The sequence below is a fragment of the Rhodnius prolixus genome, unplaced genomic scaffold (genome assembly GCF_049639745.1).
Source record: "Rhodnius prolixus isolate KJV_2025 unplaced genomic scaffold, Rpr scaffold_13, whole genome shotgun sequence".
Taxonomy (NCBI): Eukaryota; Metazoa; Arthropoda; class Insecta; order Hemiptera; family Reduviidae; genus Rhodnius; species Rhodnius prolixus.
The window spans coordinates 6869338-6883928 of NW_027411583.1; the positions used below are offsets into that span (position 1 = coordinate 6869338).

The 14591-nt window shown below is 31.4% G+C and overlaps 1 protein-coding gene across 3 annotated transcripts; it reads left to right on the forward strand.

Annotated features, from left to right (window-relative positions):
• The first annotated feature begins 1421 nt into the window (after positions 1-1421).
• On the forward strand, positions 1422-14560 carry Mondo (MLX interacting protein mondo). Of its 3 annotated transcripts, none has more exons than XM_074116073.1 (17): positions 1423-2123; positions 2394-2500; positions 2656-2729; positions 2834-2956; positions 3262-3409; positions 3706-3798; positions 5840-6195; positions 6513-6687; positions 7443-7599; positions 7690-7822; positions 8775-8882; positions 9763-9879; positions 9954-10081; positions 10198-10321; positions 11339-11468; positions 11602-11743; positions 11828-14560. In XM_074116073.1, exons 1-16 carry the CDS (start codon positions 1822-1824, stop codon positions 11715-11717), a joined length of 2391 nt encoding a protein of 796 aa, XP_073972174.1. In that variant the 5' UTR covers positions 1423-1821; the 3' UTR covers positions 11718-11743; positions 11828-14560. The 3 variants fall into 3 exon arrangements, with proteins under 3 accessions (XP_073972176.1, XP_073972174.1, XP_073972175.1); XM_074116074.1 differs by having other exon boundaries at positions 14305-14560; XM_074116075.1 differs by having other exon boundaries at positions 1422-2123; positions 11602-14560.
• Positions 14561-14591: the final 31 nt, after the last annotated feature.

Below are 14591 nucleotides of genomic sequence, written 5' to 3' on the forward strand. Positions count from 1 at the left end.
ATTAAGAAAAGAAGCGAGTTAAATTTCCTTTATTGAAGAAGATCCGTCCAAATTACTTACCTATGGAGGACTCTACATTCATTGGTCTTATAATGAAGGATTTTGCCAGTATTATTATTATAATTTTCTCTTGAAATTCAAAGGGCAGAGAAGAAGTCACTGATCTAGAAAAACCAAGGTGGACTAACGTGTCTTAAACTGGCTAACTTTTTTTTGCTACCATCTATTTGCTAAGAAACATCCTTATCATTATTGTTATTATTATTCGAAAACTTTCATACTTTACTCAATAAGTTTAAGTTTAATAAGATAAGTTAAAGATCAGATTTTCAATAATACTAGACGTGTAGATTCATAATAAATTAGGCATCACGAATTATGGGGCAATTCAAATAATTTTTGTAGCAATTTTAGGTAGAGGCACCTACCTATTGTATTTTAATACTACTGTTTTTTATTGCTACAGTATTTTTACTTCCGTTTTATTAAATAATAATTGTTGAATACTAAAATGGTTACTTTTCTTTTTGTTCCTTCTCCAAAAATTGACGTACGAGGAAATTAACAATCAATGAAAAGTCGGTTACACAACATCCCCAGTTTTTTGCATTTACACTCTGTTCGGGTTAGCGTAATATTAAAAACAAAAAATCCGTATGGTCTTGAAGCTCAATAAATACACAACTTTTCTTGTAACAGATGAGGCCTTGATTCATTAATAATTGAAAAAGTAGAGTTGAAAAATCATCGAAAACGAAATTTTTAGACATTAAAAATTTCATGGTTTATAAAAATCGTTTTAAGGCTCAGGATTAAGCTGATTTATAGGAAATTTAATGCTCTTTCGTTTGGAATAAGCAGGCAGATTTGTTGTAGGATAAAGGATAGAAAAGTTAAGGCCGTTTTTATGGTGGAAAACGCGAATATCGACGGAAAAGTTCAAAATGCAAATGTAGTATGCTGTAATTTTTGTTAAAGAAGAAATAAATGGAAAAACATTAAGTGGCATATACTCCAAAATGGTATTTATAAAAGATCCTGGTGTTTGAATAGGTTTCTCTTCTCACTCTGCTTGGGTATATGTGAACAAAATATCTCTAAAATAAAAATTGCCAGAAAGCTCATATTCTATTGCCCCACAGGGCTCCTTATTGGATAGGATTGAAAAGATCCTGAGGGTACGAGGTGCCCGACTACGTTTTAGCGATTTTGTTAATGGAAAGTATTATTTCATGAATGTCGTATTTAGCTTTAAGATTTTCTCGGATACGGCTCTAATGATTATAGGTACATATATATTGCTAAAATTTCCTATTTACGGAAATATTGTTTTTTTTTTTTTTTGGCGCATCAACAGCTGAGGTCATCTTTTAACTTTGTGAATTGTCGCAAGAAAAAGACGTCGTACCAGGTGTTCTGTTAAGTTTCTTGCTTATGCAATCTAATCAAAAGTGGATAGAGTTTAATGTATCAGTTTATCTTAAATATTTGTATATTATGTAAAAAATACATTTATATTATTAGCATTCAATTCTGTTATTTAATTGTGGTTAGGTAGTATCAATTCCAGTGAAGAACGACCGTATGTGATAAAAGCAGGAAAATGAAACGAAATGTGTGACGTATAGTGACGTCACAAAACACAAATGGCTTCTCTACGCAGCTGATCACTTTTGTTTTGTACGTGATAATCGCAGACGGCAGTAGTGGTTGGAAGTCAAAATTAATGTCAACAGAATGTGATCTTTTAAAGTGTTTTTTACAGTGTTTCTATGTTGAGTTGTTGTAGTTGATGGAAGTAACCTATATGTTTGATAGAATATGACAATCATGGCTCAGAAAATACAATTGAATAATTGGACAAGTACTAATAAACATTCTCCTAAAGAGACTATCCATTCTGGACATTTCATGGTCTCTGATTTTGAAGCTGAAGAACAAGATGAAGATGATTTGGCTGTACCGGTGCCTGAAGAAGTTGAGATTAAAGCTACAAATCTGAACGACCCAACACAGAATGTTGCTTTTTTAAATGATTCTAATTTAGAAAAGTCAGTTGGACATCAATTAAGTATAGAAACATCACTTAGCAAGTTGTTCCAGTGCATGTCTTTAGCTTACAGGTGATCATGAGTATTTTTAACTATAATTTGGAGGTAAAATTTTATGGATTGTTGTAACGTAGATAATAATTAAAGAGTGCAAACCTTTAAAAGCGATACTTTTTTGATTACTCTTAATTAAAATTCTTGAATGGAACAGAATTTCGAAGCATTCGAAATCAAATCCAGGATACAACTTTTTAACATCTTTATGATGATACATTTATGTTATTATTATTCTTTTATCTCTATCAGAAAACCTAAAAGGAATCCTTTCCTTTTATTTTTAAGGCAAAAATTAACTTCTCCAAAATGGAACCGTTTTAAAGGCATCCGTTTAAGATGGAAGGACAAAATAAGATTAAATAATGTCATATGGCGATGTTGGCATATTCAATGTAAGTATTCATATTTTTTTGAATGAACAATAAAAGAAACATCCTGAGGAAAATGAGATACGCAGGGTTATTGTGAAAATAGTTGATTACTGTGATACCGATAAAGTATACAATGATTTTCTTTATTAGTGAGAAATGCTGATTTTAATTTTCAGTTATTAACAAACAGAAAACCTTGGTATGTCAGTTTGCGTCACCACTTGATGTTGATACCCATAAAAAACCTGAGGTAAGTTGATTTGGCTCCCTTTTTAACTGCCCAATACAAACTACTCATAGTAAAGATTCGTGTCTAATATCCTGTGTTTTATATGATGATGAATTATGTTTCAGGCAGTTGTATTGGAAGGTAAATATTGGAAACGTAAGCTGAATGCCGTAACAGCTGAATATAAAAAATGGCGAATGTATTCTCACAATCAGATATTAGGGCGACCACAGAAATATCAGGATGTGGTATGTTTTTACATCTTTGCAAAGTGAAAATGGTGTTGAGCAGTGAAATACCTTTCTTGATCCTTGTGATTTATTTTGAACATAAGAGTTTGCATGTTCGCTGTGAGCCCAGAAATTACTAGCACTAGTTAAACTAAGATCCTTCTGGATCACAGTGATTGCAGATCATTTGTCCTATACCCCCTTATCCAAAGCTTTCACTTTTTGAAATTGTCTCCAGTGTTATGATTATTGAAAATACCTTCAAATAAATTCAGTTATGGTGTAAATATATATTCTTATTCTCTGCTTATTCTTTGTTTCAGTGTACGGACATAGATTCCCAAGATTATTGGACGTTAGCTGGAGGAGACAATATGATGGTAGACGAAGATTATATGGGTTTAATGACAGATACTCTATTCTCAACTATTTCAGCTCAACCATTTCCATTTCCAGATCCACGAGAAATAGGTCTCGCATTTCATAATAAATTTATATAACCCAGGTTATAAATATGCAAATTTTAAAGTAAAATTCCCAATTTCATTTTTGAGTGCGAACAATTAACACTGTTAGTCCAGAAAATTGAGTTTTATACATGCTTGCTTCCTTCAGCTATCTGGACTAGGGACGTCATATTTATATTTTATTATTGTTTTTATTAAACTGGAAGTTGTGTAATTGTTTTAATTAATACTTTGTTCGTTGTTGATTGCGTTTCTTGCATGTAAATGTCTATTACATTAACATTAATATATTTATTTCAGCACGGAATACAAATTTAGCGGACTTTATCCAACCTAGCTTAGTTCAACTTCAACCTAATTTGGATGAAATTATGGAAATAGAACCCTTGCAGGGTATGCAATCATTAATTAATTAATTTTTTGTTTTAATATATTATCACCCGAATCTTCTTATATGGTAAAAAAAAGAAGTAGTAATTAGTACGGTGAAAAATTGTCAGTTCCAAAGACGAAAAAACTAAAGTTGCCTCCCAATGCGGTCTGATTTGAATGTATCTTAATGCCGAATACACTCACTGCACCCGCCAAAAAAAGTTTATCTATCTGTATAGCTGTAGATCTCCAAATTTCTATTCAAAGTGAAGTAATGATTTCTTGCCCAAAACCTTTCCATCTATGATGATTGAAATTAATCTTTCTTGCTTTAGATAAAGGTGGAGGGGGGGAAAACAGAATAATTGTTATAGCTGTGCTCGATTGGATTAAATGATCACAGAAAACACGTTGACTATATAGTCTGAATTGACATGTGTCCTTCTTACAAAATAATTGTTACAGGAGTGAATAATACTGGTCGAGTAGTGAAAGATCATTCAAAAGAAGCTGTATAATCCAACATCATTGCCACAAAAACTGGAGAACGTAATCCCCCCTCTTAAACTACTGTCTTCGGAGTGGTTAGGGGAAAAATATATAAATAGCAATTTTTACCAAATTCACGTAAAAGAAATATTCACTTTAGTTACCTCTTCACCATTGAAGTAAAATTAGCTTTCGTGAATATTGAAACTGTCCGAAACTGATACTTAAATAAAATATTTCCGAGACGCTAAACTCCTTAACGCTCTTCCATGATCTTGAACGTAATTGCCTTCAGAAGTAGCTTCATAATAAGCTAACATTACGAACTTAATGTGTATCGTTCTCATCTGATTTTGTAGGTTAGATAGCATATATCACTCGTTAATTTTGCCAACAGATGTACACTTGGGCGAGTAAATAATTCCTTTGTGTTCCAGGCATTTGCTCGTTCTACACGCTTTTAAGGCAGTTATTTTAAAGCCATTTGCTATTAAATTTTTGTTATTTCTAGCTGCTTTAATAATGTAAATACGTTTGTTCTGTTTGCGTAAACGAAGTCAAGCTTGTTAAAAAGTAACTTGCTACATTATTTTGCCATTTTTTTTTTTTGTGACCATGCAAACCATCCTGTGATTACGTGTGAATTTCCTCACCTTCATGCATTAAGATGAAATTTGTTTCTCATTCATCTTTGTAATTTGATTAATTATAAGAAAAAAAATGTTTCTTTATTCTTATTTTTTCTTTTTTTAAAGAAATTAAAAAATAAGATTGTGAAAATAATTAATTAAAACGAAAAAAAAATTTAATTATTTCTTCCAAACATGTAGAAATATTTTGGATTAATTAACTAAATTCAAATGAATTTATGTTAGTAATCGATAGATTCGCCTAATATCCTTAACCCGTAAAATCTTATAACAACTTTATATCTTTTAGAATCTCTCTCTTCCATCTGTTTTGATTAATCTAAGAACAAGAATGATTAGGAAACCGTGAAGACATTTTGTGAAAATTAGCTAAACTGAAAAAAAGTTTTATTGGATGGTTAGTTCGGCTTGACTATTTCTGCCAAAAATAGAATTTTACTTAAAATGTACATAATTGTCGTTGGGTCATGCGAGTATGGCATGCCACTCTTTTGAGTTAGTAGGTATAAATCGTGTGAAGGTAGTGAACATACAAAAAACAAAAAAGCAATAAATGCAATTACTTTGCAATATGCTTAGATGCCCGTCTTTATAAAACTCTCTAGATTGCTAAGCAAGATTAAAAACTCTCAGAGCTTTGTCGCATTTCTTGCCTTCAACGTAGAAGTAATTTTGAAAATATAATCCCAGCTTGGGAAAGAGAGAAAAAAGTAGATCAAAATCCAAGAAAGTTTATTTTCTATACAGTATGTATAAACCCTTTTTTCGATTAAGACTTTATGATGCATATCCCGCAATTTTTTTAATTTTTAAGGTTAAGAACAGCCATGATCAAAGTGCCTCATCTTATATTTTGTTTAGTTAATTTGTAATAAAATATATTTTAATGTCCAATTTATAAATATAGTATTAACATTTTATAGCTGATCTTCTACAGTCTTCAAAGCTATCAACGGTACCAGAAGAAAGTGGAGTTCTTCAGACAGTGCCTTCGTATCAATCAAAGTTAGTTACAGCAACTGGAGATGCTATTGGATCTGGCTTCGCTCAAAATTCCTATGGTCCAGCAGAAACAATGTGGTACTTACCGCCAGAATTTGTGGATGTGACCGCTCAAGCTCCACCGCCGACCAGCCTACCTCCTCCACCATATCCACAGTCCCGGATGCAAACCTCTTCAGCTGCTGCCACTAGACAAGTCTCCATGCACATACCCGCACCCCCACCACCTCCGCCTTCACCATTATTATCAAAGGGAGACGTTTACACACCGCCAAAAGTTTGTAATCTCTATTTGAGCATGTAATTATTTTATTGTTTTTTTATTTTTGTGAATTTTTACGTTAGTTTATATATTAAACATCCATCCGATGGATTTAATTAGCTTTAAACAAAAATAAATGCACAAATACAGTTTAAAAAAATTACTTAGCAAACAGCCGTGAGAAAAATCGTATGAGAATTCTCTTACGAATTCTTTAAGCCAAGAAAAAGATAATAAAAGCAATACTGACTATTCAGATTACTATCATCATCCACAAAATGTAAAACAGCCTAGTTTAGTTCATTTACTAATTACATTAAAATATATTATAGAACAAAACTAAGGGACGCACAAGAAATAGTACAACGAAGAAAATGACACTCTATGCGAGTAATAATCAACAACAAGCTTTATTGATGCCTATGATGACAACTACATCTCCGCCGCAACAAGAACCGCCAAATCAACAACAGTCTTCAACATTATTGGCTCAGATGCTCACTAACAGTAAGTGTTAAATATATATATGTATATAATATGTGTATACAGTGCTTTCCAGTTTAAATAACCATACATTTTATTTCCCCCAACCCCTCGGCGTATTAACTGATAGTTCGTTATCGCCAATAACATTATTAATTATTATTTTTAGACTTTCCCACTCCAAAATCTTCTTCAACAATCTTAACTTTTATTTCTCATCTCAGACTGCTTAATTAATGCAAGTTCTTAGAAGCACCTTGCAGTACGGATTTAATTATTGTATTCGCAACTTTTTTTTATGTTATTTTTGGTTCAGGTGCCCAACAACTTTGGTCCTTTGCATATTTTGCTACTTTAAGTGATGTCCACTTTTCTTTTTCTTTTTTTAATGGATAGAAGAAGAAAATTAGTTGTTAATGGAAAATTTCCACTTCAATTCAAAGATTCTCAATGTCCTCAATTGTTACAGCTGTGTCAGTTATCATAACTTCACAGTTGATCATTTTTGCTGAACGATCTTGCAAATGTTAGTAGCTGGCTGCCTCAGCAGTCATTTTTACAACCTCGCGCATGTCTCTCATCAGTAATAGATTAATTAGTTTTAGCCTAGATATTTCCACTTCACTTACATTACCTTCTGGCACGACACTTGCTGACTCAAACAAAATTATATATTTCTATTTTAAAAATAATTTGGTTTATTTTTATGGAATTTACTCTCCCTCTCTTTGAAAGACTTCTTTTTTTAGAATATATACATTGTCCACATTTGCTTACAGATTCCAATGCAAATTATGGATTTTTACCGAAAGAACAATCACAGCAATCGGCTTCCCCAACAAAACGAGTTTCTCTAAGTTCAAACTGTGAAGAACAACCGTTTATACAACAATTATTTGCTTCAATTGATAATCAAGTAATTTACAAGCCAGACAAGTAAGTTGACAAAACTGAAGATATTGCAGAATATCCATGATAAATTTTGAAGTGTGTTCCATTTTTGGCATAATTTGTTTGTGATTTCAGTGTACCTAAAGGAGCTGGCACTTACGTTGTTAATACTGATAATAAAGCCAATTCAAGTGTAACATCACAGAGAACTTCGCCTGTAATCACATCAGTGCTGAATAAATCAATGCAGCAATCAATTACAAATATGGTAATTATACACTTATATCAAACACAGGTTGTACAAGATTACAAACATAATGATACCAAATAAAAATAGGTACTGCGATCTAAATAGATAGATATGTATTTAAATGGATGACTGTATTGTGTGCATCTTTACTTTAAAAACCAAAAACGGTGAAATATGAAATTTATGTTAGTAGAGAACTGAAACTAAAAACAGCGCTTGGATTTTTTTTTGAGACCTGAGTAAATTAACTCTAAAAAAATTACAAGAAAGCCTAATCATAGCTGAAAATCTGAATTATTTTTCTAGAATGCAGAACCTTTCGCTGAAAGAAGCCTAAAATTCAAAAGGGGGCTGCAAAATGGTTTGTTTCTAGTATGTTTACAGAACGTAACCCTCTTTTTGTACTGGCTCTGGTTCTCGTATTACACGGTTTCACCAATACGGCATTTTCTGGGAACCTATCTACCGTGTTATAGGAGGGCTAACGAATATGTTTTCATCAGTGAATGTACTTGGTGCAGCTATCCCTTAAAATAAATGTGAATAGCATTTGAATTCGAGGAGTAGAAAATGAATATTTTTAAGGATTCATAACTTACTAGGAAGTAAACGAGAGAGGTAGATGAAAATTTCAAAACAATACCTCTTGAGATCTGAGGTGGCTACATCAGTACACGCCCATTCTGTTAATTCTGGTAACGTGGGTTATTTTCATTCGTTTAGATGCAGGTCTTTGCGAAAATTTTATTTTTGCCCTCGCTACCGAAACACCTCTAGCAGAAAGTTTTCCTATAAATATTCGTCTTTAGTAACGAACAGAGCTGTGCATTTTCTTTTTATTTTAATGATAAATCTAAAGAAGAATTTTATTCTATTCATTTAGACGTAATTATTATACTATTGTATAGTAGTAACGGGTTTTAATTTGATTAATATTAATTGTTATTGTATTTATTTATTGTGTCTTCAGGGTAATGTCTGCACTGATCCCTTAGCAACACCTGAACTAAGTCTTTCACCGTTAAATGTCGGAAGTCCTAAATCACCCCCAGCTTCTAAAGAGGCTCCTCCTGCTAAGGTTAGTGTCGTAAAAGTAATGTACTTCATTTATCAACGCAAAATTACAGTATTTATTTAAAAGGAAGAATATTGCCAAATTTCATCAGTATGACTGAATAGTCAGTCATTATACCAATATTCATATGCCAATTATCATCATATGACTGAAATTGGCAACATTCTTTCTTCCTTTTGGATTAATGAATCAGCCACCAAAAACGATGAACTCTGCAATAATTATTTAATTATTATGAGATAACAGTATCAACTTCGTTGTTGGAAATATTTAAACATACTGGATAATTTATTCATAAACTCAAATCTTAAGACAGCCAATATCCGAATATTTGCGAATAATTCAGTTCCAGCATAAATCTAAATTTTGTGGTATGATATAAAAAAAAACCTGGTTTAAATATTCACATATTTTTCTCTTACCGCGATTTCAATTATCAAATAAGAGTTAAAAATGTAATATAAAAAAAATTTGTAATTTGAATGTTTATTGACCGGGATATTTAAAAATGACTACTTGGATCTAAACAAAACTGAAATCGAATGATATTAAGTGTCTAAGATCCAATTACTTTTTTGGGTTTTTCCCAATTATTACATTCAGTCGCATATTTATTACTTCCATTTTCTTTTATTGTAAACAAATTATTACAAGAAAGTTTTGTAGTATTATTGGTGGTGGGATAGAGTCACAGAAAATCGTAATAACAAAGTTCAGTGAGAGATTGAAAGTATTTTAGGGCAGGAAGGGTCATTTTGGTGATAGGAATAGAAGTATAAAGAAACTAAAACATTTTGAAATAATTGATGTTGATGCAATAATAAGTTGGATTTATCTAAGTTCAAATTTTATCTGTACACCATCATCTTAACCGTTACTGCAGGATCAAAGAAGAGTATGTCATATTAATGCGGAGCAGAAGAGAAGGTGTAATATTAAAAATGGGTTTGATACGCTTCATTCGCTTATACCACAGCTGAGTCAGAATCCAAATGCCAAGGTAATTAATTTAAAAAATTTATATTAAAACATTTGCCATCGTCTACAAACATTTCCCTTTAATAACACTATTAGATGAGCAAAGCATCAATGCTACAGAAAGGAGCCGAATATATTAGGCAATTAAGAATCGAAAGGAGCAATTTAAAACAAGAAATTGACAGCTTACGACAGGAAATTGACGGTTTAAACGCGGCAATTTTGTGAGTGTTTACAAATGTGTTTTCAAAGTAATAGTTTAAGAGTATTACCATATTAACTAGTTTTTCTTGTTTTTATTACTTTCTAAAACTTTCTTATGCATAAAAATATGTTTTAGTAATTGTCAAGCTTTATTACCTGCTACGGGCGCTCCAATTTCTAGACACAGAAGCAGTAAAATGAGAGATATGTTCAAACAACACGTTAAAACTAGAACACAAGAAAACTGGAAGTATTGGCTTGTATCCTTTTAATATTTTTGATTATTTTAAAAATTCGGTTGAAACACATTCAGCCCTCTCTTTAAATTTATATGATTATTTGAATTTACAAATTGACGTACGCCAAAAGATATATAGATTTATTGCAGTTAAATTGCTGACTAAGGATCACATTTAGCTCTCCTGCCTTTTTCTTTTCTTGAAGTTGTGTCCCAAAGTTCCCAAGCTAACCGATCTCTCACGGCATCCCAAGAATCTTTCTTCTAGAAATAAAAATGATGGAGTTTCATATGTTTGTCTAGAATTTTTTTTTTTTGAAGAAAATGTAACTTTTTGGAGAAAATTACAAAAAAAAAAGTATAAATCCACTTGAGCTAAGTCGCATTTCCGTTAGAAACGTTATAGTAGGATATGTGTTAATTAAAAAGGAGTACTTATTTTGAATTTCCTGTTTCCATTCTTTTTCTCTCATAATATACTCACACCCGGCTAACTCAGTTTATTATTCGATGTCGTTATCGTCATCTTCATCTTACTTTTAGGAATTTGTTTTATTCTCTAATCTACATTTTCAAGTAGGTTGTAAGAGATAATAAAAATGAATGCTTCAGCATGGTGTTGAATATGATTATATTAAGATTATTTACATATTTTACGATATTTGGGAAATGCAATGCTCTAGGCTTGTGAATTGAATAATGATACGTAGTTAAACCAAAATTCTGGAATCTGATTTATAGTTTGAAAGTGAAATTAATTTTTGTACATTAGTTTCTTCAAAATATTTGGTATACCTTCTGCATTTATTAACTGATGTTTTTTTTTTTTTGTGTCCAGAAGGTTCCTTATCCATACCGAACTCTTAAATTTAACTCTGCGAAAATTTCATCTGAAAAATTGGTTGCTATAGCATAAACTTCTAATCTAGAACGCTTATAGATAGCCAAATCTACTCTGTGGGGATCCAAATATAGCGAGAGGATGTTACTTATAATTCACCATATTTCAAGATATTATTCTTTAAAAATAAATTTTCAGCTAAGTTTAATTTGCGAACCATTATTGGAAAGTTTCAATAATTATGTTTCAACTAATAGTCTTGATGAACTGTACCATACAACTTTACAATGGGTTGAACAACACTGTACGCTGGTTATACTCCGACAAAGTAAGATAGTTTGAAGATATCTTAAATCTTTGTGGTTTTTTTGTATTCATTTTGTTCTTCTAATTGTTTTCAGGAGATTTAAAAGTTCAAAGTTTATTCAACTTTTTATATTTTTATTGTTCTGTATTTGCAGTCGTATTGAACTCTTTACGTCAATTATGTACTTCAACCGAAGTATTAACTGATCCAGCAAGGTTACCAAATGAGGCTATAGCTGCTGTAGACAAATCAAATAAAAAACAAAGCTAGCAAAGGGGTGAAACGTTTACATAACAGTATGTATCTATTTTTTATGTTATCATATTACGAGTATATTCAAATGTATGTGATAGACATTATGTAAATTTTATATTTTTTAGCCCAGTGAGATAACTTTTAATTTTTCTTCTTTTCATTATTATTATTATTATTATTTGTTTATTTATATTTTATTTCTTTACTTGTTAATCTTGTTTTAAGATTTCTTTATAAAGACGTAAACTACTTTTAGTTTATTATATCATGTACAACAATTTTAATTTACTAACCAATGTTTCATGTAAATATATTTTCCAAAAAAAAAATATATTAACATATTTGTTGTACAAAATTATTTTATGTGTAAGGGATAAAAAATGTGTGCCATAAAAAAAATATTTTTTAAGTGGAGTCTTTTTTTTGAAATAGTGTATTGTAAATCAAATATTTTTATAAGGAGATACATATTAATTACTAGATGTAAATTATTGTTAAGAAGTTTTGTTTTGTTTAAAAAAATAATTATTTTATTTTATTTTTTTTTTAAAGATATTTGTTCATTTATTCTAAAATTAAAAACAGGGTTCCCCAAAGGTGTTGATGAACGTAAATTGTTTCAGAAAAGGTGTTAATTGTATTCTATGATTACAGACGGTTATGAATATTGTAACTGTGGGCGGATCACTGTTCAAGGATTATTTCTTTAAATTTATCCAGTAATACAAGCTTTTCATTTAAATTTTGACAAGTTTCTGATTTTAATCCTCATGATTATCATAATTAGTGTAATTTTCTTTAGGCTTCAGGGCTGGTAAGCTCAACAGTATTATTTTTCCACATAATATTTATCAAAGGTTTTTTTTTTTTAATATCTTATGTTTTGGAAAAATAAGTCCGTTTGCATAGTAGTTCATAATTTGAAGCAAACTTTACGAATAAGCTGAACCTTTACAAATCACGATCTATACAAAAGACTTAGCTATTTTTAGCCTCACGCCCTTGCGAAGTTCTCTTTGAGATTACCTTATCAATGAGTATATGGTTAAGATGCCTAGCATTCGGCTCATTCGGAAAGACGAAGCGTTTCCAAATATCACCACGCGATTATTATGGGAATGCCTTTTTTTTGGGGGGGGGGCGACACTTCAATACCTGTCATTCGTATCGAATTAGTTTATCATCTTATCATAATTTTGTAAGTAGTAAATCGGTCAAACTTTAAGAGTTACAATTAGACATGAATTAGAAATTACTAGTTGAAAATTTATAATTTTTCACGAGATCTTCGCTTTAATTGAAAACGAAAATTTAACAGAAAGTTGAATCGGGTCTCCGTCTATCTTCAATGGTTAAGTGTCTCATAAAGGAAGTTTTACTGATTAACAATTAGTCACCATGGCTCAGCCTACCCAAATAAAATGTTTGCTCTAATAATCTAAGATACTGATTTTAGAAGAATTCACAGAGAAGTACATAATATATACATTGAATATAGGCACCACGGTAGCCGAGCGAGGTTAGAGGTGAAACCTGTAAAGCTAATATGTATTGTGGTACTGGGTTCGATTTCCGATCTTAGGCCTTGGATTTTATTTAATGGTTAATACAAGAAATTTACAGTAAAGCATGTTTGCTAGTCACCTCCGTCCACAACACCTAATTGGTAGTTGGCCGTATAGCCCGCCTGAAAAATTAGGCAATTACTACTATCGTATACATCGAATATGGTATGCCAAACAAGCTTACTGTACAATATCTGTAATCTCTGATTTAAGGATAGAAATCAGAAACTTGCCTGACAGTACTTAAGAAAACAAGCGTTTTAAATGGATAAAGTTGACTAATTATGTGGAATGGTTGCTCAGATTAATGAATAAGTAATTAATCTCGAGATATGATCGTGTAAGTTTAAATGATATAAAAAGGAAAATTTATGACGAATTGAGTGAGTCAGAACGTCCCAGAAATAACGCGGACTAGAATGATCAGTTCTAATATTCCCTATTTTCAAGCTTATTAGATCATCATCCCTGATGATTCAATACGCGTGAAAAGAGCTGCTCTCTATACAAAGGACCAGGAGCTTATTGACTTTTCCTCATCCAGGGAAAACCTATATCGCAATATCGACCAGACCTTGCAGGCTCAAATTTTGTACAGAATTCTATGAACCTCTAAGTTCCGATTGTCGGCGCTGTTGTTTTTAGTTTTATTAAAGTTCTTTTCTTGGTGTATAGCGTCATAAACCGAGATTTAATATGATGGCGACTAAAAACTTGAGGATAATTTCTTCTTCATCTAAGAAGCAAAAGTAGAAATGCACTATTTAAAGCAGTAATGGTTGTTTGTGCCCCTCCGCCAGTTCATTGCAACACTTCTATTTCGTCTCCATTTTCGCTTTTTTTAATACGAAATATCTTAAGCGGCAAAGCTCTTCTCTTAAAGGTTACTTCTATGATCTCCTTTTACCTTCTCGTTTCATGTTAATACTTTCCAAGTTCATTCTTCAAAAACGTTGCCTTACCATTTCCTATTTAAGAAACTTCCCGTGAGGTCCAAATGCTAAATAATCTATGAATAATCAATTTTATGTCCGTAGGAACTTCCTTTTGAACTCGTTTAACTATTGAGGCAACAGAAATATTTTTATTAATGTGAAGACAATTGGGAATCCCTGTTTAAATATGTATGTGGAATTATGAAATTAATGTTAAAAACAAGAGTTTATTCTTACTAGGATATTTTTTGTTGTTATAGCGGAAATTTCCGTCTAATTATTTTATTTTTTAATACATATGAAATATGTTGTTATTTTTCATTAAACGAAATATAATGATCTCTTCTACAAATAATAATTCAATGTACACACCCAGTAATTTACACTAT